At 42.6% G+C, this 27,147-nt stretch overlaps 1 protein-coding gene across 12 annotated transcripts in view; it reads right to left on the bottom strand.

The window, feature by feature from the left end:
• The window catches only part of L3MBTL3 (L3MBTL histone methyl-lysine binding protein 3), a 75,665-nt gene extending 49,361 nt beyond the window's left edge, over positions 1-26,304 (bottom strand). Inside the window, exons 1-4 of one of the 12 annotated variants that reach the window (XM_048938132.1) lie at positions 26,054-26,304; positions 15,023-15,134; positions 3,018-3,129; positions 669-828 (exon numbers count right to left, since the gene is read on the bottom strand). In XM_048938132.1, the coding sequence (XP_048794089.1) occupies positions 669-828; positions 3,018-3,129; positions 15,023-15,124 (374 nt within the window). In that variant the 5' untranslated portion in view covers positions 15,125-15,134; positions 26,054-26,304. The other 11 variants (XM_048938137.1, XM_048938134.1, XM_048938135.1 and 8 more) reach the window with 11 other exon arrangements.
• Between the last annotated feature and the right edge of the window lie 843 nt (positions 26,305-27,147).

Below are 27,147 nucleotides of genomic sequence, written 5' to 3'. Positions count from 1 at the left end.
GAAAGGAAAGAAAAGGTAATCATTAAGTCTGACAAATCCAATTGGAGAAAGTTGATACATGACTGAACAAATTGCTAAACAAGCAATCAGAATAGAAAATGGCGAAGCAATTAACTAAAAATGGAGGAAATGCACAAAAACATAGATGTTAAAGATTGCTGTAATGCAGAATGTAACATGGAATGGACCCACTAACTGAAGGCTTCATTTATGATGAGATGAACTGCAGTAGCTCAAAGAAAAGGAACCGAGAAACCACAGTATATTCATGTTTTTACTCACTGTCATCTATAATACAGCTCTTGAACTTAATTACAATTAACTTACCACACCAACCATCTAATTACTGATTATCTTAATTCCAGTGATTATGAAACAGGGTGGGAGTTTGACACTGATTCATACATCCCATAGACTGTATCGCTGTTTGCATCTGACAGCAGAACACAGCACTCTCTGAATAAAGACGACCGCCTTCAACATCAGCATTAGACAAAAAGCAAATGTTTCATAACTCACTGAGTTTAAAAACAATGAAAGAACGTTATAAACTGCTGGAGACTCACCAAAACATGGCTGCCACACCATTAATGCTTTATCACACCACTTTTATCTCATGCTGCATTTATGCCAAATTCTTTGCTTCTATGCTTTATTATAGTACCTACTTGTTTTTTACTTGCTGGGCACATTTTTGGCTGCAAAATTTCCCTTCAGGAACAAATTCTTCTACAGTACCATAGTGATAACAGTTTTCACAGAAAACAAGTCCATCCATTTTTGCAGTTTCCTTCAACTTTGAGGAGATCCCTGTCTTTTCTGAAAAGGCTGCACAATGAAAAAATAAATTCACTTAGGTCGAGGTGATACATTTCAATGATGTTTAGCAAGCCTTGTAAGCAAACAGAAAACTGAAGTCATGCCACTTTTGTTAGAATGAAGAACTGAAAACTGATGTCTGTATGGGGTTTATTCCCAACAAGTTTTCATATTAAAACACCAGAAAAAATCTACTGATTTCATTTTCCTGGCATCACTGGCACACTGACACTGCTTGAAGTTGCTACTCATGGAAAGAGTGAATTTTCTGATAGGAACTGTGCTAACTATCTGGAGAGTTGCTGTTGCAGAGTTCATCACCTCATGTTGCACTGACATGACTCATATTTGACATGTAGGGTCATCTGGGGAGAAGTTATCTTTTAATAGTTTATACCTTACTTCTGGAAATAAATCACTAACTACATTTCAGTCTTTTACTACAGCAGCTATTGCTCAACAACCCTGAGGTCTACCAAAAGTGAAAAACAAATAAACAAACAACTAATTTGTAGCAAATAGATTTTAAAACAGTAAATTAGTAATTTACCCTAAACTATGACTTCCCCTTGGGAGGCATGTAGCCTAGGGCAGTATGCTGTTACTTTTGCTCACAGTCAAATATTCAGCACTGAAGTTCTTCAGTTCCTAAAGAAGGCTGTTCACTTTACACTGCCAAAAGGTAAATTTCAAGTCACTATTTATTTTATTGGAATACCAAACTGTCTTTAAAAATTGAGTCAAGTTAACTCTTGTGTGCAGACTATCTCCACTAGAATAGTACATTATTTACGTGATATATTTACTCCCCAGTCATTAGCAGTCCAAATCAATCATTCCCTCACATAACTGAAAATTTTAGCAGGATTATATCTTTGGGGAGCAACGAATTAATCAAAGAATGTGCAAGATATTTGTGATGATTGCTTAATGTTTATGTGCCCAAAATCACACCTGACTTCAGTAGCGAGATTTTTCAGGCTTACTGGACAGTAGGGGATGAAGATATGTTTTTCTGTAGGCAAACTGTAATCTCTCAGTCAAAAGAGAGAATCTGCTGCACTACTACACTATTATGTCACTGTCACTCTCATCACAGATCTGGATCTTGAATATTTTAAAAGTAATCACTGACTTGGAAACCTATAGACCAAAAGCAGTAATGTGAAGATTCAGAACTTCTTGCTGAGATCCAAGCTAATTTCCCATTGATACAAATGTTTCAATTATTTATATAAGTCACATGACAATGGGGCAACAGCAAAAGAATACTTTCATTGACTTTGCTTATTCTGTTTTGTGAAAGGCTACTGACGATTATTAAAATGGAATTTCAAATTCTGTTTCTCAACTTACAGAATGCATATTCAAAAAGAAAATTGATAACATATAATATAAAAAAGAAGGAAAAAAAAAAAAGTAGTTGTAAGCAACCACAAAAACAGCTGTGCTACTCTTTCATGCTGTTCCATCATTGTATCAAAATTTTCAGAATTTTGAACCATGTAAACCAACTTCCCCTGAACACCAGAAGTGTTTTCTCACATCAATACTTTATTTAAAGGACACACTGTATCTTGTTTTGCACCTTGTTATGTAGACAGACACTACAAAATTATTAGAATGTCACCACTCATGATAAATGTAAATGGTTATTACATGCTACTTTTAATGTTGTGATAAAGTATAGTCAGCAGAAGCAAGGAAAAAGTGCAGAGACATAAATTGAGCTTGGTGGTAGCAGTTGAGTAGCAACTAAGGTTACACAAAGGCTGTTTACAGACAGAAATGAACACTGCGGGAGGTCAGTTAAGTCTGTGAGCAGTCTGGAGAACCAGCTTAATAAAAATAACAGCAAAAAAATTCTGAACAATTTAGAATAAGAAGTTGACTGCTTTTGAAATTAAACACAAAAATACTAATTCTAAACTTAAAAAAAAAATACTGTAAGAGAAAACTGTGGCGATAATTCAACTTCAGATGGTTAACAGTGGAATTATTTCCTTTTACCTTAAAATACATTTATTTCATAATTATCAGCATCCAAAGAAACAGGTAGGATCATCAGAGATACTTCTTGCATTAAGCAAATAAGTTTTTCATTTTAATTTTAATTTGGGGGGCAATCTTGTAGAAAAACTGGTTCATTATATAAACTACAGTCTACTACAGAAAACTTCAGTGACTTCTTAGCTGACCTTCTTGAGCAGTTGGAACCATCCAGGTGGTGGTAGCCATGGCTTTTTTAACACTTTCCATCTCATTTTCATCTGTTATCACCTCCAGGGCTCCAAATTCATTCACTCTAAACTGGTAGAAACAAAACAAGTGGTATTAAGTACGGCAAAAATTTACTAGCACTTTCTTACATCATCATTTACACAGTATCCTCACCATATTACCCAATTTCTAAGTGTTTCTGCTTATCCTGCTATAAATAAGCATTGCTTCTGAAAAGCAAAACACAAACTCATTTTGTTATCTAAAATTATAGTTTACTAAAGTATTGATATGGATGCATCCACAGGTAGTTTGCTATTTAGCTAAAATATCAGAAAGCAAAAATCAGCAACAGAAATTTGCAGGAAAATCACCTTAGCTGTATGTCTTTCATCAACAGCAGAACAATGCACTCTAGTCACTGAGTATTTGTGTCAAAGAAAAGGCATATCAAATACAAATGCTTTGCAGAGCACAAAAATTCCAGCATCCTGCAAAACACTGCACTTCTCTGCTATAAAGTGCCCATAAACAAACATCTCAAGGCAGTTTATGAACTGTTTAATTACACACTGAATGTGATATTACTGTCAGCCAGAAGCAAGGCTCAACAATATCCCACATGCTGTGCTTACACAGCATCACTGTGAGTTATACCATCCTGCCGCCAGCAGAAAAGCGTCTTCCAAATGCTGTAATAATTACTGTGCTACCAGACGAAAATAAACCTCCCGCTTCCCAGCCACTACTTGGTTTCCAGGCCCAGCTGGGTGTATGGGTTGAACTAAAGGCAGTATTTTGTCTGTGACAGTCTACTTTAAATAGCAAAGGGGGTATAACTATCTGAGCTCTATCAAATGTCTCTAGAAGTAAGGTGCTGTGATCAAAGAAGATCAACAGAAAAAAATAGGTCCAGGAGAGTCTTTCTAAGCTCCCCTGTACCCACCTGCTGGAATGCCTTTTTAAGGCAGTAGCGCTACGCGTATTTCTGCATCACTAACTAGGCAATTTTACATTCAGTAAATAAGGAGAAAAACTGCCCAGCATTGTGCCTCAGGAAAGTCCTGGCACTGTGCCCCTCTGCGCCTCAGGAGAGTACGGGATGAAGCATGTCCACTTATACTGGGCCCTGCTGTGGTCTGCAAGTGGTTCTGAATGAAAGCCAAGTTTTTTGCTTAAAATCAGCTATGTTTGCAACAGAAATGCAATTGTGGACAAGCTGCCAACAAATCCATCTGGACTGAAAGACCACGAGTTCAGCTTTGAAAGGACACTAAATACCCTAACACCACACGCTCACACTCAAGTTTGCGGACAGAAATTTACGCTGTTCCAACGAAAAGAAACAGTTACCACTTGGAAGAGGATCCCTGTGTCTCACAGCTGACTTCAGCACCCCATCTGGTCCCTACTTCGGCTGAGCTGATTTTTGCTACTTGCACTTTGTCTGCTGCCTCAGAAAATGGTGGATACCAGAGGCAAAACCTTATTGTTTCTACAAGGCACATTGCAGCAGCAGCTGGCTCAGCAGGAAGACACAGGTACAGACCTGAATGCTGTGCTTCACTCCAGTGGCTGACTGGCCATAACAAACATAGACGCGCTTAAGGTGTTTCTGAAGAGTTCAGTTGATATCCAAAGCTTTTCTGTATGGCCTGATCTGTGTTAAGCCCATATACACCACTGGTGCCACTCTGACACTAGCTTGCCCTTTGGACTTCAGGGGGCTGACTGATATGCATCAAATACCTAAAAACAGATGACTGCAGAGAGGCAGCTCCTGGATAGTCTTTTACTTGAGGATGCTCGCAGCAGAAATAGCATAGCATATTAAACCGGGCTTAGGCTTTAGGGCTAAAGCTGAGCATGACCACCGTTCCCTGTCTCAGTGGGCAGGACAGCATGACACTGGTTGTAGGCCACCAGCCAGGTCTGACTCCTATAGTCCTGCTTTTCTCACAGCCTTGTCTCTATGGATGTCAAGGGCCTCCTGCTTAACCCTCACAAGTGTTCAGTCATGAACTTGCAGCAGACAGAACTGCTTTAGCTCTCTGTTTCCCAAACTAAAACCTCTGCACAGTGATCTCTCAACAGCTGACCAGAAATATGCCTCAGATCTAGCAAGTCATGCTCTGGTTTTAGTCAAGGAAGAACAGCAGTGGAAAACTTATGACACAAGTTAATTACTGAAAAACAGTATAGATAGCTGTGCAGAATAACATATTGCACGAAGCCCTCACAGAGCAAGAGCTGCCTGTGTCTATTGTTGAAGGATGACAGAAAAGGATTTATATTAACGGTGATGGTATCTGTGTTCATTCAAAAAAAAATTAATATATATATATATTAAAAAAAAATAGGACAAAAAGAAATAGGAAAAAAGGAAAAAAAATAAGAACAAAGGAAAAGAAAAAAGGAAAAGATTCTTTTACAACATTTTCTCTATTTTGGTGATCCAAGCTGAAATAATACCAAGAGCACCCTTCCTATAATCTTCATTTGTTTCTCCTGTTGTCTTGACAGGATAAAGGTCCAAGTAGGAGACACAGAGCTAACCTCTGGGGAAGTACCAACAGCATTATGAGAAGTGAAAATGTGTTTCTTAGTCACAAAATTCCTCAAGTAAATAAATAAATTTGCATTGGATTAAGGCATTTTCCTGAAATCTGTCTTCAGTAAAGCAAACATGGATGGAAAACATTAAAGTAAAACAGATGGAAACAAAGTCAGACAATTACCAAGTACTTTTAAAATAATCTCATAAAGTAGCTTAATTTTTATCACTTCAGTTTTTAAAAGAACAAGTTAGAAATGTTGCTGGGTATGAATTTAATTCACTTTTGCCAAATGCCTATTTGCAAACATTAAGTAAGCTCTGAACAAGAAAATCAATCCCCAGTTTCCAGTGAAAACAACGGTCTTATAAGAAGGAAAAGAGGAAGAAATCTCAAAAGTTTTGCTGAGCAAACCTACAGTAAAATAAATACAAATAAATGTAACAAATAAGTGGAAAGTTTCACTTTCAGAGCTTCCTACAGATGAGCCACAAAGGCAAAAATGCACTTTTTATACTCATACTGCAGTTCTTTTCATTTAACATGTATTGTAAACTGCGTTGGCAGAATGAGTACAATTGTTAGTGATTAAGTATACAACACAGAACTTACTTAACTGCCCTGTTTAGTAGTTTCCTGCTAAAGGATCAAAAGGAAATTAAACAGTAACTTCCATCCAAGCATTACTACAGATTCCCTCCACTTGATGCTGAGATACATTTTCAGATCCTCAGGAAATGATTTCCTGATATACTAGCACTTCAGCTTACTTGAGTGCCAATTCAACCCCCAGGATTGTTTTAATTTTCATTCAACAAAAGAATACATTCAGGAAAATCGAGGTTTAAACATACAATGATCAAACACTATAAACACTTTCTGAACCATTTCTGACTATTTGTATGTTAGCATTTTCTACAGGATTCACAACTGCTAACTATAAACAATTTTTTAAAAAAATTAAAAATGCGTTGAAATGTCCACAGAATTAGAATATAATATCATTACTGATATTGCAGTTACTTAGTTACTGTAGTTATTGAGTTACTGTAACAAGACCTTTGTTTCCTGCAGGCAACTGTACCAGACAAAGTATTTCATGGATTCTTCAGCTGCAAAGCAGAAGTGTACGCACTTTTTGCAAACTCTAGTGAAATCCCATTTCTTAAATATACTTTCTAAAAAACAGTTTTCTGAAAGCTCTTACTTGAAAAACCTTCCTCTAACTTCCCATTTAAATTTATTCAGTCAGTTTATTCTCTTTTGTTCTTAACCCAACATTATTCTGTTCTTTCTTTTTCCCAGCACTTACTCTCTCGGTATACCTCTGATTTGAGGGATTCTTCACCTCTAGATTTCATTTTACTATGCTAAACACAAGCTGCTTCTGTTCCCCCTGTGAAAATGGTACTCCAGCCCCTTGATCAGCCTTTCGCACCATGCGTTGTGCTCAACTGCAGAAATTCACTTTTTCAGTGAAAATGGACCAGAATCTAACTATGCATAACATCACAGGCAGACTGCCTCTAGCCCTCCTCCGTGGCTTCAGCTCTTTCTTATTTCTAATAAGGGTTCTCTGTTTTGTCATGAAGGTTGGGAGGCATTCTGTAGTTTTATTTAGTTTTATTTAGGGGGAATTATATGTTAAAAGGGCTTTTAGTTATGTTGTTCCTCATCTGGTAAAAATGCTAAGTATATCCATCAATCAATGTGAAATACAAATAAATTTGCAGAAAATGAGGACAGTCTATCACATGACAAATCAGTTCTTAGAAAAGCAAACCTACGGGGAAAAAACCACACACAATTCAGTTTTTAAATTAGTTCCTTGCTGCTATATGTATCTAACCCAGAGCAACAAATATCAGACTATTTCAACCAACTGTTATTTCTGCCCTTTCAGGAGTGCACAAGACCTCATAGAGATCAAATCAGAATAAAGCCTACTATTGCTTTCTACAGGGTAAAAATGATATTTAGGAGAGCAGGCAGAAATAAAAGGGATGAAAAAGGAAGAGCGGGTCAAGTGCAGAAGACAAATTAAAAAAATGCAACTAATGAACAACTTCAAAATAAATTACAAAACATGGCCAACAGTACCATCTACTGGGCAAGATTAGGACAAAGAGCTCATAGAAATATATATAATTGTTACTGCACTCTGAGCATAACTTCAGGAATAAAACTTACCTTGATCACACAGCAGTGTGACAGTAGACTGGCTCAGATGAAACCCTCAAAATTTGTATTATCCAAAACAAATTGAGTATATGTTCATCAGGGCTACAAAGTAACTGAACTTAAGTGAAAGACTTAAAAAGCTGTCTGTGGAGAGGGCACTGGGACACACGGAACTCCAGGCATACAATCCCAGTAACTATACTTGAATCTCTACGTAGCACTTATCGCTGTTCTTGATTTTAATCATAGACATCTCCAGTAGATTCAGCAGGACTGCTCATACAAACTGAGGCGTTCTGGCATCTTACAGCTCCACCTCTCTTCAGAGCAAAGGTATTGCCATAGACAATATATTTCCAACCACATCCCACTACATGCCAAATGATTTTTAAATATTATTTGAGTGATTTAGCAAGTGCCAGAACTTGTCCGCTCAACCACTACCTTTTTCTTAGTGCATATGCTTGATAAAGCCTTCACATATGTGAGCACATACTATTTTCTTCCACAGAATCACTGCCTCAGCCACGAACTGGATAGTAATCAGAAAATGAGGCAGCTGATGGGTATTTTATAGTTTTTCTTCAACCACTGAGGTTACTCTCCATTGTTTGAAAGTAGAATTACTGCTTATTTTTTCTAAAAATAAGCAAACAAACTTGAAATAACAAGGTGCACATATCCCCAAAAGCTTTAGGTACTCTAACAATACCTGTTACAATGCAGTGGGAAATAACTTCTGAAACAAAGCCTCTGTTCACAGCCATGCACCAAATGAAGTAATTTCTATCCCAATGCCCTTACCCAGGTAGGCACAAGCAGGAAACAGTTGAAGGATTTACTTTTCATATTACAACTCACCCTCAACGATAATAGGAACATCATCACTTCTCAACTGAAAGCCTAGGTACCATCAGCAAACATTTACCTCTAGTAAGAGAGATGGACATTTCTCAACCCTCAGTCTTGTCTGGAGTAAACTTCAGCTACTTGATCCTTAGACATCTTCAGTCTCTTTTAATTTTTCCCTCCAGACTACTCAAGAATTATCTTAGCGCCTTAGGACTTCTCAGTGATTGCTCCCACTGCACACTCAGTCTGCCTTATCTCCACTTGATGAGGAAATCGCAACTAAAGAGGCTTTCTTAAGGTAACAGATAAATCTGTGCCAGAGTCAGAAGTCAAGGCTCTGTTGGGTATTTTTATACTCCTGTCTGCCAACACGCTTATTGATCCAGAACTTGACCTGTAAAGCACTCCTGGCTCTGAATTATTTCAGTCAGAGTATTTCTAAGTACCAGATGCTAATATCTCTCAGGGGACCCAAACAAGTGACAAATAGATAATGAATGGCTACCTGCCAAATTTTGGTTTCTGCAAGTTGTTCAGCACCACACAGGAAGGCTGTGGTACCAGCAAACGCAGCACCAAACCTTCCCGTGTGGGACTCACCTGCACCACTCACCAACTATTCCTTATTATTCTTGAAGTCCTTTGCCTGGATATTTACAAGACTCACAGCACCTACAGTAAATGATGCAGAAGTGAATTGCTATTTGCTAAATAACCATGCATGTTTCAATCCTATTTCTTCAGTGCAGTAGACTCTATACACAAAGATCCAAGAGAAACTTAACTCTGTCATTCCTTGATTTTGGAGTTTTAGCAATTTTAATAGTGAAATTTCCTTTCTGGTCCTTCTTTTTAAAGACAAAGGTAAAATTAGCTTTTTCACAAGGCACAGTGTTAGTAAAAAATCCATGGCAATGAGGCACAACATAGGCTAATTAATTACATTAGACTGCAACAGAAGAAAGCCATTTCCATGTGGCAAGAGACCACTAGATCTGCTTGGACTGACTTGTGGCCTAAGGAAGTCTATCATTACTTGCTTTCTCTTCCTTGAGCTATCTCTTCTCAGCTTCCCTGAGGGGGAACCAGCACCTCTCTCAGACAATATCTTCCTGGTGGGACAACTGGCACCCCACAGCTGATGTTTCCTGCAGAAACCTGCACCCTGTGGAAGAACTCACCACCTCGACTCAAAGTGTAGCCCATGACACTGCAGGAAAGCAGAGCTGGCTTTACACAAGGAAAGTGCTGCACTAGTATTTCTGCCATATAATCACATGAGAGAAGAGTAACTTGCTTTCAAAACGTTAATTATCTCAAGTGAGTGTGAGTGGATTTCAGAACAGGCAGGTGAAAAAGTGCAGGCTGCTGCTTTGGGCTGTCTGCACAGTCCAAAACACAACACTCTGAGTCATGGCCACCCTCTTTACCTTGCAGCTCAAAATACCCAGCAGTGTTGCTTAGCTGGCCAGAATTCTTCCATTCCTGTTCTGCTGTTATAGCCAGTTTTCTATGAGACTAGCTGCTCAGATCTATTTACAGGTTAATTTCTTCACCATCAAATTTATTATTGTCTTTTTTTCAGTTCAATCACAATTTGCAAGCTGGAATCAATGACCAAAATTCTTTCCATGCAGCTTGTAGCAGTTCACTTTCAAAACACAAGCACTGTAGAACAAACTCGTTACAAAGTACTTCATAAACTTCTGTCAGTACAGTAGGATGTAATTATAAATTATTACAGCTTTTCCAATTTAATGAGTACATTTAAATCTTGAAGTGATGGTGTTACTGCCTGCACTCGGCACTCAGACTTTAGGAAAAAAATGTAATTCACATTCACACCATGCAGAGTAACTGGTAAGCACTGACATTTTTCAGATGAGCATGTATTACTTAATCTGCCACATGAAGGAATTTTGTGATTTGTGAACTATTTTAAACACTACTGGAATTCAAGTTTTCTGGTTTATTTTTACATCTTGAAAGAACTCCTAACATCTAATGCTAAAATTTTTGTTCTTGGTCCTCAGTGCATCATGTTATAAAATCTTAATTCTCTTTTTCTTGAATAATTTGAAATTCTAGCATTTTCCACAAACACTCACTATTCTGTGATAATCACTATGTGACTACTCTGTCACATGCTCAAAGTAACGTTCAAGAAATATTAACTATTTTAAGACTGTTTGTACTAAGAAGTTTTAAGGAAGTTTGTCATGAGAACGTGTTCGTATAGATTCCTCCAATTACAGCTGACAAAAATCTAACAACTAACACTGCAGAAAAGGAAGAAAACATTTCTAGCATTTTATGAATTTTAAAAGAGATAAGAGACCATGGACTGGCTGAGAATAGAGGGTTGGTGTCTGATGCAGGTGTCTTATGTTCATTAAGCTGGGAACTGACTGCCCCCTGGTGCAGCATTTCTCCATGAAGTTCAGTTAGCGTGAAACTGGCCACAGGACTTTGTAATAAAAAGAAAAAAATAAATTATTACCTATATCTGGTTGCTCTTCATTAGAAAAGTTAAATACGAACAAAGTTTAGAAAATATTGAGAAAAATGATTTGTAAATGTTTTAAGCACTGGCATTATTGGAACGGTTTTTACCTCGTTTCATTCACAGAAGAACTTGTATTTACAAAACTGAAGTGGTTCTAAAAAAGAAGGTTGTTCTTACTACAGCTACATCAGCTACACTTGCCTGATAATTTCAATTGATGAGGTTGGCTGTTAATATGACACGCAAAGAAAGAGTTCTCTTAGAATATCCGTATGGAAAAGTAAGTATGAAACTTCCTCATGCAAGCAATAACGACAGGTAAATGCCCTGTGACTAAAAATGAGTTCAAGTAGCTCTATATTAAAAAGCAGCATTTCAAAAATTGATGTAAGTTTAACCTACAACATTTTTTTCCAATATTTTATAAAGAGAAAAATATACTAGATGTAAGCAACATATAATTCACTGTACAGTTCAGCTACTGCATATTATTTATTACATAAAAAAACAAGAACTCCAACCTTTTACCAATATAGAAAGACACAATATTTGGATTTGTACACACTGCCACTATACTGTTCTCACTGAATTTTTCAATTGTATTTCAGTCTAAATAAATGGCAATCATTTGATATCTTTAATGGAATGAGGTTACTGTAATTTCTGGAAGACACATGCAGGTTTACAAGAAGCAACTGCTACACAAGGCCACTTTCTTGAGGTCCAGAACACAGTACTAAAATAGTCTTTTATCAGTTCAGGAAAAACAATTGAAACAATGCTATTCTATGAATTCCACAAAGAGCATAACGTATTTTTTTATGATCACATTTACAGCTTCATGGGATTAGTCACCCTTTTAACCGTTATTATTTGAAGCAATCCCGAAAGATGAGTTGTTACAGTTGTCTCAGAAGATTAAAATCCTGACTTTTCTAACACCTCTAGCTTTTCTTATCTACATAAATGTCTAGCCTTTCGCTGAGTCTTGATGTTCTCTGGTCCACTTAGTTCCTCAGGGTAATTCTGCCTTGTTAGAAAATATTTTTCCTTCACTCACTTTTAGAATGGTTCCACTTTGATTTCTTTGAGTATCCCCTTCATCTTATGTTATTAAAAAAAAATAGCTACCTGCCCTGTTCTCTCTGAAGAATAATCTTTCATTATTCTGTGTACATTACCACCTCACTTCTCACAGTGTTTTTTTCAATGCCTGGACAAAAGAAAGAGCTTCTATCCAAAAATCAATTATTGGTTTGTGTCTAACAATCAGTTGGCCGTAAGAAAAACCTTAAAATGAAGCCCAGACTTTCCTTCAGAATGTAGTATCTTGCGTAATTTCAAGAAATCATGCTCAAGTACATCTCCCAGCTTTCTTGTTTGCTTCGTATGAAAACTTTCCTATTCCTCTACTAATTAATGAGCCAACTTGTGCTTGTTTTGTTTCTTTTAACACAGGGAAAAAAGAACAAAGCAAGTACTGGTGAATAGTAAGATATAATTCTATTTTCTTGACTTTCACCTTTTTGTGTTTCTTCCTCAAACATTTCAGTATTATGTTTACCTTTCACACAACTTTGCTTATTAAAAAGTAAGGAATTTTAAAATTCTGACATTATTAAAAAAATACAGAACTTGTCAGGGATGTGGAGGCTGATGCCAGCATTCAAAGCAGTGACCATGAGACAGTGAAGTCTGAAGGGACCAAAATGAACCCTGAAATAACAGCACTGAATTTCAGGAGAGCAGATATTGGCTGGCTCAGAGATTTACTTGGCCGGATCATATAGGAGACAGTTCTAAAGGGTAAACAGGCTCAGGAGACTTAGATATCTCCTGGGTCAACCTTTTCACACCACAAGATGCATGCCAATGCACAAGAAGTTAGGCAAACATGGATGAAGGCCAGAAGGAAAGAACTGAGAACTTCTGACTTAGTTTAAATGCAAAGGGAGGAAATATGTAGAAGGTAACACTGAAGAGAAATAGAGAAGATATACAGAGACACTGCCCAAGCATACAATGATGGCATTTGGAAACTGAAAGCTCAGGTGGAGAACAAACTAGCACAGACAATAAGAAAAGTATGTATGTGTATAGGCGGCAAAAGCAAATCACCAAATTGGAGAGAGGGGTTGATACACTGGAGTGCTGGGCTGCTGTTCAGAAAAGCTCTACATGCTGAAAGAATGGACTAACAAGAACTCATGAAGTACTACAGAAGTGAATGAAAGGCCTGCACCTGAGGTGGAATGACTGTGTGCAACACAAAAGCTCAAGGCAGGCTGTGTGAAAGCAGCTTTGCAGAAAAAGGCCTGTGGGTCCCTCAGGCAAGCTGAACACAAGACAGCTACGCATTGTGGCAGCAACGAAAGCCAGAAGCATCCAGGGCTGTTTCAGCAAGAAGGTAGCCTACAGGTCAAAGCATCTGGTTATTCACCTCTACACAGCTCTGGTGAGAGCAGAGAGCAGTCTGCCACGTCCAGTATAGGAAAAACATCAACATGTTCAAGGAACGTTTAGATGTTGTGTTGAGGGACATGGTTTAGTGAAAACTATTGGTGATAGGTGGATGATTGGGCTGGATGATCTTGTAGGTCTTTTCCAAACTTAGGGATTCTCTGATTCTATGATATGGGAGCAAATCCCATAGATGCTGCAACAGATGACAGGTAAGGAGAAGCTGAAAGAACCTGCAATTAAGTATCACTAAAAAGAAACAAACAAACAAACAAACAAACACCACAAGGGCAGTGAAATAGTTGGACAAGTTGCCCAGAGATGGTGGAATCTCCAACCTTGACAATAGTCAAATCTGCCCTGGAAAAGGCCTGGAATAGCCTAATTTTGCTCAGAGTGACGGGTCAAGATGAGGTAGTCCTCAGGTCTTTTCCAAAGAAAATTAATCTGTGATTCTCGTCTACAATTCTGTGTTTTAAAAACAAATAAAAACATAAAAAAAACAATAACGCCTGCAACATATGTATCCTGAATTTCACACATTTTTAGCCTTTCACACACAAGAAATTGTATTAGGCATCAAGGATGTAAAGTGCCTTTAAAAACACACTTTAAAAACAATTTGTGAAACTAAAAATTAGTGAGGTTCAAAAAACAGACTTCTAGAAAACATCATCAATGTTTGTCCAAATGGAATCATAGGAAAATATCCACTATAATCAACACGAAAAAAAGTGCAAGAAGCCTCTAACACCAAAGCTGCACTTTTAGCTAATGCTGACAGGGAAACCTGAAGACGTAGTAAAATGTACCTCTCCCCCCCCCAAAAAAAACAAAATAATGCAATAAATATTAAAACAAAAACAAAAAAAACCCTGCTATAATTTACTTGGGTAAATACATGCAGTGTGAAAAATTTAATTAAAAGTACTATTCCAATGCCATTCAAATCGCTAAACTATACCAGCCTCAGAAGCACTCACTTTATCCATTTTGCTAAGCATCCACATGACAAAACACAGAAAAAATAAAATATTTTTAGAAATGAAAAGAACTAAGAATATGAGACTGTGAAAATCAGTGACAGTACAGGCATTCTTAGTTAGACAGCACTGTAATACTCTAAATGGACTGAATATTCACACTTACATTTTAAATTTCTTGCATTTTGTGCATTTGATTACTTCTGTCTGTATAGTGAGGCAGTGTTAATTTATGCCTTCCTACAGGGATAACTGTTGTCTTTGCCAGCACCAGAAACTGAATCAAGAGACTCCGGAGCTAAAAGCTAACAGGCTACAGTCTCTTAACTCAGAGCTGCAGATTCATGTTTTATTCATAGAAGCAGATACCTACACACCAGCTTGTGAAATACATTCCTCTGGCATATAAAATTTGTATTTTGCTTATCAAAAATTGCAAATCTTACCTTCAGGTCACTTCCTGGCAATGTACCTATGCCATCCTTCCAGTCCATAACACTAAATACATCAAACTCCTGGCCATTTCCGCTGGAGGCAGATTCATTCATGATGCATGTACTGAGGAAAAAAAGGAAAAAGAAAAAAGATTTTAAACTGAAAATGTTAAAAATGCTCATTTCACTGGACATTTCTTTAAACACACTTCATAGATTAGTATTAAACACTTCTTGGCATACTGACAACGTGGACAACTGATGACAATGCTGATAATATAAGCTAATGTAAAAGCAACAAGGAAGGGAAAATCTTCTGAAAACATTTAAAAGTAATTAATCCCTCCTTTATACAGCAGGAGGCTAGTAATGAGGCTGAATTGGAAAGAAATGCAAAATCTCAAACTGCAAACAAATCGGCATAGGGAAAACATACATTAAGCATACCTAAGAAAAAACATTTGTTCTGGGGAATAACACAGAAATATATTAAGAACTATTAAAAAGAGCTTATTAAGTTAAGAAGATATTAGAGTTTTCCTGAATATCTCATAACACGAAGTGAAAGCTTTACCCAAGTTCAAATTAAAATTGCAAAATGAATTTAAAACTATCTTTCATTTTCATTGTCTGACTCAGGAGACCCAGGTATTCCTTGCCTGTCTCCACAGAGTTTCACCACATGTTTGACTCGTATTTGTGAAATTCATTTACATGTAGACACGCACAGGAAAGCATATTCCAGCTTCACAAGACCTTATTTTACCAGATCCCTCTGCTTCAGTACAATGAAAGCAGAGGAGAAAATACTTATCTTTAGAAATAGTGGATTTGGGCATTCTTTCCTGTGGCAAAAGTTTATCTACACAAGCAACACCACCACGTCACACTTGCCACCGGTGCCTGGCTTTGGCCCAGCATTTCTCTCTATCACGAAGTTGACATCAGTTGCACTGAACTGCAAATGGCGATAGTGGCCATTTGTGACTAGCACCAGCTTACTGCTTCTTTACTGACTGCACCTTTCTGCTTCTTACCAATGCAGTGATCTTTAACTTTGTGGCCTGGCACCTCATTTAGTATTTGTTGGATGTGGAATCTGAATCATTGAATCCCTTTCTGAAGGGACTTCTGCATTGTGCCTAGCAATTGAAACAATTTATGGCAAAAATGAGTCATACCTTCAGTTTGTGAACTATTAGCAAAAGCTTATTTCTTTTCAAATTAACAATCCTTGAACTCTTTAACACCTTCTAAGCCTCATTTTCCATCTGCAGACTGACTACAAACTTTCCCTGTAAGTATTAGCATTTGAAATTCAAATAGGCAGGTAGGTTTCTTTGACCTTATTTTTCAAAATCCTAATATTTAACATAGGTCCTACTCTCAAAATTTAGTTTCATCAAATATCCATTAATGCTCAGAAAATCTAGAACATCCATAAAGACTGAGGGTGACATCTGTTTGCTCGCAAACAGAAAAAGGTACAAACCAAGCACAAGTAAATGCAGATCTTTCAGAAGCTTTTGACTGAAAGTGTGAGGAGAAAAACACTTAGCTAATCAACTTTGTGGTGTAAAAAATTTTTAAGCTTACTTTTTTTTTTTTTTCATTAGAAAAATTGTATCGGTCAATGGAACATCACTACCACCAGCCACTACTTCAGCACTGTGTCAACAGTGTGACCTCCCTTGTGTTTCTCCTTGGTTTCCTCCCTGTTTTCAGAAGGACTGTACTTGAGTAATATCTCATTCACTGAGCACTTTCACTGCCATGACTACCATATGACATTAAGAGGATAAAGCTGAACCTCAGCAGTAAGCACTGCTCACAATGAAAGTGCCTACACTCCCCTTTGCTCCATGGGTCAGGTGGGTCTCAGCAATGGGTCAGCAACAATCTGTGCCTACAGAAGGTTCTCTGACTAAAGACCACATATTCCACATGATGCATCTGAAGTAAGAACTAATTCATTTAATTTGTCTTTTCAATCCCTCAGTTTAGTTCTCCTTTGTGAGAAAATATTGAAAAACATATCATCAATGCACAAAAAAAATTAAAATATACCAATAAAATCAAACAAATCCAGTATGAACTATGAAATTCCCTGAATCCCCAGACCTTGTCTTTCAAAAACTCTCCCAGGCAAACTCACCAGCCTACCTCAGGGCAGCTCCCACAGTACAAACTGAACTTGATCTGAGCCCAGAGTACAATGTGTTGTAGATCCCAAGCCTACCATGAAGGCAGTCTTTAGCAAGGCAAGGGAGCAGCTCATGTGCAGTAACACCAAACTCAACAGCAGCATGATGGTAGGAACACCAAAATTCTCACAAAAACACAAGACCCAGGCTGCTAAGAAATAGCTGAAAATTTGATCTACCTAGAAATCCATGAAATAGAATGCAAAATATACTTCTCCAAGCATGCTGGTATGACATGCTCCCCACAACTGGCCTGCATAGGCACAGACAAAGCTGTGCTCTGTATGAACTCAAGTTTCTAAGCCTTTTCAGTGGATGCTCTACTCAACTACTCTGTGGTTTGTTTATTGTGAAAAACACATTCCAAAGGTTCCTGCAGAAGGAATAATGAAAAGTGGGAAGAGGTCTGGATGGTAACGGGGAAGCACTTCCTTGTAGAGGCAGCTGACCTGTGGGCCACACTGCAGCATGTCCTGGCATCTCTGATAGCGCCACTGGTATTACAGATGTGCTTCATAACAAAATCAGTTGGAAAAAAAAGACCACATCCAAGTGAAACCTTTTTAGCAGAAAGGTACATATTTCTCCCAAGAAAACAAACTATTTTTTAAATTAATGACACCTAACAAAGTACCCCAAGTAACAATCAGCAATAAAAATACTTCCATTGCTTGATAACATATTTGATATTGTTTTCCTTTTAAAATTAAGATTAGGGGCACAACCTGTACTTTCATATATTGATCCTCTTCAGCTTTCATAAATGTTGGTGATGTGGATGAAAAGGTCACAGGGCAGTGCAGATAGAAATGAATTTAACAAAGGGAATTACACTTAACAAAATATCTGTTTCCGGCTTCACTGAGCTTGCACAGATGAAAGATTGGTCTACATCTATCTAAAGCTGATAAGAAAGAGGGAGAAAAAGACCAATTACATTATTACAGCGGTGAGGTACTAAAAAAGGATGAAATCCTTTAGAAAGAGAACTACAGAATGTCTTATCTACTCATTTTCATTGTTAAAGCTGCAATGTAGCTCTTTGAATTAGTATAATTTCTTCCATAATAATTTCAGTTGCTATCATTTCTGATGCTACAACACTTCCAGAAAGTTTTTAAAATACTAGATGAATATATGGCCAAGCAACTACAGGGCTGTGCCTGTGTCTGCCACCAAGTGCCATCTGACATGAAGGTAAGGCCATCATAGTAAGAACTTGAAACAGTCATTTTCCAAAATCCACTATTAGGGATGCAACTGCATTTTAGTCTTAGTAGCTGTAAGCCACAAGATCTAGAGGAACGTGCAGTATTTTAATATTTCAATATTGACATTGCTTTAGACATACACACGTGAAAAAAAAAATACAAACCGCAAAAACGTTGAAATAAGCATGCGTGTAAAATAAGATCAAACACATCCTTTAGAAAAAAACTTAGATTTTACCAACTGGTTCAGCAACAAATGAGTACCTCACAGAACAGATACTTAATGAGAATAACAGCATTAAAAATCAGATAGATTCCCCTGGTGAAAGATTCTCTACTTAAAAACTTAAAGCAAAGAAATAGGAGAGAATATGCCAATTAAACATACAAGTATTTTTTGAAATAATTACAGGTTATGTACTGAGTACGTCAGAGAGTAATAATAGAAGGATTTTTTTATTTCAGTCGCTGCTTAAAAGAATTAACCGACACCTACCCAAATGTTGAAAGTCTAAGATGCTACCTGTGAAACACACAAGGAAGCACCACATGTGACTTCTACCACCGGGCTCAATTCAGAATAGGTCACTGGGCAGAAGAAAATCGATCTTTAAAAAGCAAAGCCAATAGTCAGCATTACCAGATTGGCATAACCTATCTGGATCAGTGTGTCCATTCCATTTACTCATTCCTTTGTATTTTTATTTTTACTTTTAAGGAATTCTGAAAGCACAGCGCCAGAACAGTTGAGCAGCTTTGCTCCAGGAGAGGAGAGGCTGATGCCAGCTTCCACCCCAGGCTAATGGCTCTGTCTTGGAGAGGTAAAATTAGACTCAAAGAGCCAGAGGAGGTCTGAACAAAAAAAATATATATATATAGTCATGGCTGTCAGGTCAAGTCTCTGGTGGCTGGAAAAAGGGAAACACCACTCCCATTTTTAAGAAAGGGAGAAAGGAAGACCAGGTGAACTACAGGGTGGTGAGCTTCACATCTGTGCCTGGGAAGGTCATGGAGCAGGTCTTCCTGGAAAAGATAATAAGACACATCATCTCCACTATGGAGATAATGCTAAACAGCCAGCATGGCTTCACCGAGGCCATATCATGTCTGATCAATATGATGGTCTTCTATGAATAAGTGAAGGCATCAGTGGACAAAGGAAGGGCAACTGATATCTCTGATACTTAAACTTGTGCAAGGACTTTGGCATGGTCCTATAACACACCCGTGTCTCTAAACTAGAATTATGGATTTGAAGTTGAACTACTCAGTGGATAAAGAATTGGTTGGATGATCACAGCCAGACAGTTGTGGTCAATGGCTCTGTGGTGGAAGTTGGTCATGAGTACTGTCCCTTGGAGATCCATCAGTGACACAGACTGTGGGATGGAGTGCATCCTCAGCACGTTTGCTGATGATACCAAGCTGAGTGGTGCTGCTGCCAGAACAGAAGGGGGAGACACCATCCAGAGAGACTTGAACAGGCTTGAAAAGCACACCCACATGAACCCAATGAGGATAAACAAGGCCAAGTGCAAAGTGTTGCACTGGGGTTGAAGCAATCCTAGATATGAGGACAGACTGGGAGAAGGATGTATTGAGAGCAGCCCTGTGGACTGAGGGGTCCTGATGGACAAAAAGCTGGACATGAGCCAGCAGTGTGCCACTGCAGCCCAGAAAGCTGATAGTATCCCGGGCTGCATCAAGAGGGGTTGGCAAGCAGGGCAAGCAGGTCCAGAGGAGGGCCACAGAGGGCTGCAGCACTTCTTTTATGAAGAAAGGTTGAGTGAGTAGGGCTTGTTTAGCTTGGAGAAGACTCTGGGGAGACCTCATTGTGGCCTTCTAGCACTTGAAGGCAGCTTATAAGCATGAGAAGGACAAACATTTTTCAGTCTGGTAGTGATAGGACAAGGGGAAATGGCTTTAAAATAAAAGAGGGGAAGTTCAGGTTAAACACGAGGAAGAAATTCTTTACTTGTGGGTGGTGAGGTACCAGAACAGGCTGCCCAGAGAAGCTGTGGATACTCCATCCAACCTGGCCTTGAGCACCTCCCATGCGTAGCAACCCTGCCTCAATTCAGTATAGGTCACTGGGCAGCAGAGAAAGGATCTTTCAGCAGAGAAAGGCAAGGGAATTAAACTGGATGGTCTTTAAGGTTCATTCAAACCCAAGACATTCCATGATTCCATGATTATATGAAGCAGCAGGTGAGGAGGGTGAGGACAAGAGACAAAAAGAGACATCAAAGGAGGTGATACCCTTACAGCCCCTAGCAATGTCCCATGCGCCTTAAAGGCATGCAGGGAGCTGAAAACACCAGTCCTGACAGACATGCAGAAACAAAGGCCCAAGTCTTTTTAGCCAGATACCACAGATGACTATTTTGGCCATCTCCAATGAGGAGACTTTTAGCAGAAAATGTGCAGGCTGGAGGGGTCGTACATAGGGGAAATGAAGCTGATCAGCAGGAGACAATGAGTATCAGAACAGCCTCCTCTTTGGAGATGATCAAAGCAGATAAAGACATCCATGCCCTACTGCCTAGAAGCCAGTGCGGTCGCAGCTCTGGTGCATTTGTCTTTATCTGCTTTATCACATCTGCGTGGGAAAACTACTAGGGCTGAATCATCATAACACTCAGGCCAAACCACCCCCCATAGCAAATCTCCCCTTTTACTGTAGGCAAAGTAGGGCTTAATCTAGCTTTAAAACAACAGTTATAGCGAAGGAAAGTTGCTCACAACTGAGAAACCAGAATTACTTCCTATTCACTGTAAACTAACCAGTGAGAGCCCATTTTTCTTCTCACAATTATCTGCTCAAGCAGGGCACACCACACACTTGTCTCCTCATCCTTCCACTTCTTGCACTTCTTGATTATGTACTTCAACAAAAACAACCCCAACAGGAACAGTGCAGGAAACAATGAAATATTTTGAGGGTACCCACTACATTTTAATATGCACTTCTAAAATATCTGCTTAATGTTTTAATTCTTTTAATGTTCTAATTCTTTTGATGTTGCCTTAAAATAAGTATCTGCAGATTACACATTTCCTTCAAAATCTCATTTTTCATCCTTGAAAAACGACTTTACCAGTTCTACTACTCTACTGTTCTGCGTGTTGAAGGACTGTCAGCGTCAATTCCACTACTTTGCCTGTTGCTCATGAAATTTATTACAAATAAGTTACTTTAAAAATGAGCTATATGTATATAGGAATTATATTCACAGAAGGACCTAAACTTAAAATTCTTTGCTCTCAGCACTCATAAGAGGAATTGGACCAGATTCCCTGTCAATGTTGTCCCCTCACTATTATTTCCTCTTGTTTTATCTCTTGCTACTTCTCTGTCTGCTGTACTCTCCAGGGACACGGTGTATGTTTGGCCTTGCTTCCTAGTAGATAGGCTTAAAATCTGTTTCCTCACAGAAGGAACCTGGCCACAGGCATTACAAACTGCATACCATGTTCTCTGTTAGGAGTGAGCCTGCACCAGCACTAAGAATGGATTTTGAATCTGAATCTGGTCTCTGCCAGCAGCTAACACAGGTACCGATGCAACGGATAACATTTGCAGTTACAGACAGCTTTTGGCTACTGTGTCATTTCCAAACATCCACAGAACACTGTAATATCCAATACTGATACTATTCAATCAACTAATAAAATTCACTGACAACTTCCAACTTGTTTATAGAGAAGCTGTACCTGAGGAGCTCTGAGGAAGGATCTCCTCTACAACACCTCCATGACTTGTTTGTTTTCATCCCACTCTGTGCAGTCCTGAACAGGGGTTTAAGATGCTCAGATACTAAAACTGATATAAAACTCCCAATTTATTTACTCCCATTTGTTAATCTCTTCTATTTCCTTGAATTTGACACAGAATGACAGAAAACTCCCATCTCCTTCCATTTGCAGTGCAGACATCTCAGGAAGAACTGTTATGCACCAAATCTTCACACTGTGCATCACCCGATGTATGTCAAATTGTCACAAAGAGAAGTTAGCACCCACTGAGCCCCTCTGCACACTCACGCCTGGCTCATGCCCTTCTCCTCCGTTCTGCCTGTTCTCAGCAGTCTCCATGGGGTCTGCAATCCTTAAACCATTAATTCACTTTTTTTTCCAGCTCCCAACTACTGGCCGCTGCATTTCTCCTTATCTCCAGTTCACAAAGAGTTCCTATTTCCCATTGTGATGAGTAGCGCTACTACTGAAGCAGTAATAAGCTGTGGCTACATGCACACTATTGCTGTCTTCAGTAAATCCCATCCACGTAATCCGTGGTTCCTCACACCCACCGCTTACATTCCATAATCCTACCTGTCAGCGGTATTAAAATATGAAAGGTAACGGGAATAACCCACAAATGCCAACCCGAGTGATGCCCGACAACACTGAACCAGCAAGAGGGAAAGGGCTCACCGCGCCACCATTTTCTAGAAAAACAGAACTATTAAAAGCAACAGTGGAGAAAAACTCAAGAAATTAATAAGAACCATACACAGCAACAAACAAACCCGAAGTTCGCTACAGTTGCCCGGCTGACAACAAACGCCCTCCAATGAGAGCGCCGCGGCAGCCGCCGTCACTGGCGCGCTGCGTCCATTGGGACCGGCGGAGCGCAGCGGAGCTGCGGGGTCCCGCGGCAAGGGCCGCCCGGGCGGCGCGGCGGCAGCGCACCGGCAGCGCACCGTCCGCAGCTCTCCGCCCGCGCGGATGTTCACCGGAGCTGCTGGGAACGGGACAACTTCTGGGGGCAAGAACCGCTTTCCCGAAGGGGCTTTACGCTGCAGCAGGAAGGTTCTGCTCTGATTCTGAACACGAGCCGTTCCGAAGGCAGCGTGAAGTCGAGCGTTCCCTTCTCGAGTTGTATTTACACTTTCCACCTGATTGTTAGCGCTCGCTGCAGAGCGTTGACTCACGCGCAGAAACAAAAAAGCAAACACGCTCAGCCCAGCGCCTCTCAAAAACGAACGGAACAACAACGAGAAGGCGGCTCTCGCTCCGTGTCAGCTCACGGCTCGCACAGCCCGTCCCGCTGCCCGCAGGTCACCGCACGGCTCCGCGCGTCACGGCCTTCCCCGCCGCATCCCGCGGGGCCGCGTTTCCAGGAAGCGTTACTCAGCGCCTCCGAGCGCTGAGAAGAACGCGGCGGCCGACGGCGGTGCGCGGGGCCGGCCCGGGCCGCTCTGAGCCCCGCACCCCGCCGCGCTCGGCCTGGAGCCGCGCCTCGGAGCGGCCGCCGGAGCGGAGCGGCGCGGGGCCCGCCGGGCGCGGCCGCCGGCTGCCAGCGGCCTACCGCCAGAGGTCCCTCCTTGGCCAGTTTTGCGGCGTGTTTTGCCGCACTTGAAACTTTGGCGGAGAAAACCCGGAGTGCTCAGGTCCGCGTTTCGCCCAGGCTCGGGCAGGAGCGCCGAGACAAAGCGGCCGCCCGCTCCGACGGCCGCGAGCCGGCAGCGCTCGAACGGAGGGAGCGCGCTTCTCCCGCCGCCCCGCGTCGCTCCCCGCTGTTTCCCCCCCCCTCCTCCCGGCCGGAGAGACGGGAGCGCGCGGGAGGAGACGGACCCCCGGTCGGCGCGGGGGCGAGCGCGGTGCGCGCGAGGGTGGGAGAGGAACTGGGTGCCGAGGGTTCCTGAGGAAGTTGCACAACCAGAGAGGGACTCCGCTTGTTTACCGGGTCCTTCCCCACCCCCCCTACCTCCTCCCCCCCCCCCCCCCCCCCCCCCCGAGACGGGGATCCGGGAAAGGGAGGCTGGCTTCGAGTGGAAGGGGAAAATTTTACCTTCTCCTCCCTCCTCCCCTCCCCCAGCGAGGAGGAGGAAGAGGAGGAGGAGGGGGGCGCGCTCTCTTTCCCGAGGGGGCTGCAGGATTTGCTCCTCGGCCGTTCGCAGCCAATCTCGACGCGAAGATCGCCCGACGGAGAGGTGCCCCTTCCCGCGGAGGGCAGCGCCGCGTCGCCCCCCGCCCGCCCGCAGCCCGGCCCCGCGCTCCAACTTTTTCTCTCACGCTCTCGCGTGCGGCCGCTCCGACGAAGCGGCCACAAAATGGGGGCGGCAGCGGCTCCCAGCGCCCCGGCTCCCCCCAGCCTCGCGCTCCGGGCGGCCGCTCCCACCCAAAATAATAATCACAATAATAAATTAAAAAAAAATCCCGTTCCCCCTCCCCCCGTCGCGAAAACGCCGCCTCACACGCACGTTAGCGAGAACAAGTGTGCCTATATCCTGTTGTTAATGCACCGGCTGCGGAGACAGAGCGGTGGGGGGAGACGGGGCCGCACCCCCGGCGGCGCTCCCGCCGAGAGCGCGCAAGTCGGGGCAGAGCCGCGCGCCGGCCGCTCGCCCCCCCCGTCCGGGCGCACACGTGCGCGGGCAGCGCGGAGCCGTCCCGCGGGACCCCCGGCGCCGCCCGCGGGTGACAGCCGCCGGCCCGCAACGGGCAGGGGCCGCCCCGCGCTCGCCCCCCGCCTGCCGCAGCGGCCCGGGAGCGCGCACCGCACGGCAGCGGCGGTCGCGGAGCACTCGAGCTAAAGACTTTTTTTTTTCGCCTCTTGAAAAAAAAAAAAAAAAAAACGCTAGCTTTTTTTTTTTTTTTTTTCGGTATGTGCATGTGTGTGCAAACTTTCCCCAAAATGGCGGAAATTGGGAGATGATTATATTTTAAATATCTCTCGCGCACAGGCACACAAAGTGCGGGAGCGACGGGAACGCCAAACTCTCCGCTGCGCGCTGAGCGCGGCCTTCGCGCACGGGGACCCGCGGCACATTCAACCGGTCCATCCCGGCCGCCGCCTGCCGCTTCCGACCGAAAAAACGGGGCTCTCGCACCGCCCCCCCCTCGGCCGCGCCTCGCCCCCCCGCGCCCGCACCTCGCCCCGTCCTTCGGCGTGCGCGAACAAAGAGCCGGGGCCGGGGGGGAGCGCAGCGCAGGATCCCCCCCGCTGCCCGCCCTCCAGCGCGCAGCCCCCGCGCCCCCCCCCCCCCGGCCCCATCGCGTTTGTCCCCGCGGTGCCCCGCGAGCGGCGTTAAATGGAGCCGAGCGGCGGCTCGGCGGTGGGGCAAGTCCGCAAAATGTCTCTCCCCTTCCCTTCCCCCTCCCTGCGGAGCCCCCTCCCCCCCTAAAAAAGGCCCCCCCGGCGCGTTTCGGCGGCTCCCTCCCCCATACGGAGCTCTATGCACATGCACATACGTGCGTGCCCGTGGCTGCGCCGAGATACGCGGCACGGCTCGATGCGCGTACTCCCGTCATGTGTTTGGGGAGAGAAAAAGAAATAGCAGGCACCTCTCTCTCTCTTTCTTTTGTTCCTCTTTCTCACTCACACACTTGGGGCGCGGGGAGGCACCCCGTGCCCCGGCCGCTCCCCCGCCACTTGCGAGTCACTTGCCCACTTTCCCCGGCGCGAACTTCCATCCCCGCCGCGCGGGTGGGGGGAGAAGCCCCCTCCCTTCCCCGGCGGCGTTTCGTAAGGGAGGGCGATGAGGTGCGCCTCTGCCTTTCTTTCGCTCTTCAACTTTCATCCTCACCTACGGCCGAACCCGACCCCACCGCCGGCCTTCGGCCGCCGACGCCGTTCCCCGGCCGCGGCCGGCGGCTCCGGCTCGCAACCCGCCGTTCCTTACCCCCCCAAATTCTCTCTCTCTCTTTTTCTCCGGCTCTCGAGTAGGTCCTGACAAATATGGTCCAGGGCTGCGGGCACAAGTGAGCATGCGCCCGCCGAGCCAGGGCTGGGGAAAGGGGAAACTGCTGCCGCCGCCGCCGCTCGTTCTTCCTCCCTCGCCTGCGCTGCCGCTGCGCCGGAGCCGCACTCGCGGCAGTGGCAGCGCAGGCGAGGGTGGAAGAGCGAGCGGCGGTGGTTGAAGTCGGCAGTGGCGGAGTGCACGGCGCCCTACGAGGTGCGGCATCCCCAGTTGCATGCCGACGCCGGAGGAATAATAAGAAGGCTTGCGCGGCAGCGCGCTGCTATTTTTGGTCTTTTGGAAAATAACGCGCTGCGCCTTTTTTTCCTTTTTCTCCTAGTCTTCTCGCCGTCTTTTCCCCCATTCTTTCACTAAAAGGCGTGACGGGTCGCTGCCTGCCGTCCGAGCCCGGAGCCGAGCTTCTTGCCTTGGGATGTCACACGGGACCTGGCTGGGGGAGTGCAGCCACGCACACTCCTGCGCTCTGCTACGGCGCTGGGCCTCAGTCCGCTGCAGCCGGTCTGCAAATGGAAAGTAGTTTCACCTGTGCCACCTGCCCTCCATCACTCCCTGTGCTCACAGTGGGAAATATTTTCTGTCACTTGTCATTGTTTAGAAAATGCTACGAACGGAAGGGCCCGTGGTTTTTTGTTGTTGTTGTTTTTGGTGTTTTTTTATGGGGTTGGAGAGGGTGGGGTACCTTCACCTAGATGGAGGGCTGCAAAGCAGCATTAAACAGAATAGAGCTATATGAGGCCTAACTAGATTGGTGAGAGGGAGGGAGGGGGATTGCAATCTGTTGTGTATACGATGCTTGAAAACATTTAGATACATAGATAGGTATAGGTATAGATAGATGTAGATATAGGCAGATATAGATGGATAAGTAGATGAGAGAGGGGGGGGAAGAAGGAGAGACAGAAAGTTTCAGACAAAGTGTAAACCAACATGGAATACAGTCATCATTATACTTACCAGAAATTTTTTATTCAGATCACATGATATCTCTGTAAGATGGCCATGTTCTGAAGGCGAGG

Source organism: Lagopus muta, chromosome 2 (genome assembly GCF_023343835.1).
Source record: "Lagopus muta isolate bLagMut1 chromosome 2, bLagMut1 primary, whole genome shotgun sequence".
In the NCBI taxonomy this organism is placed as follows: domain Eukaryota; kingdom Metazoa; phylum Chordata; class Aves; order Galliformes; family Phasianidae; genus Lagopus; species Lagopus muta.
The sequence above is the reverse complement of the archived record's forward strand: the minus strand, read 5'-3'. Positions and strand labels throughout refer to the sequence as shown.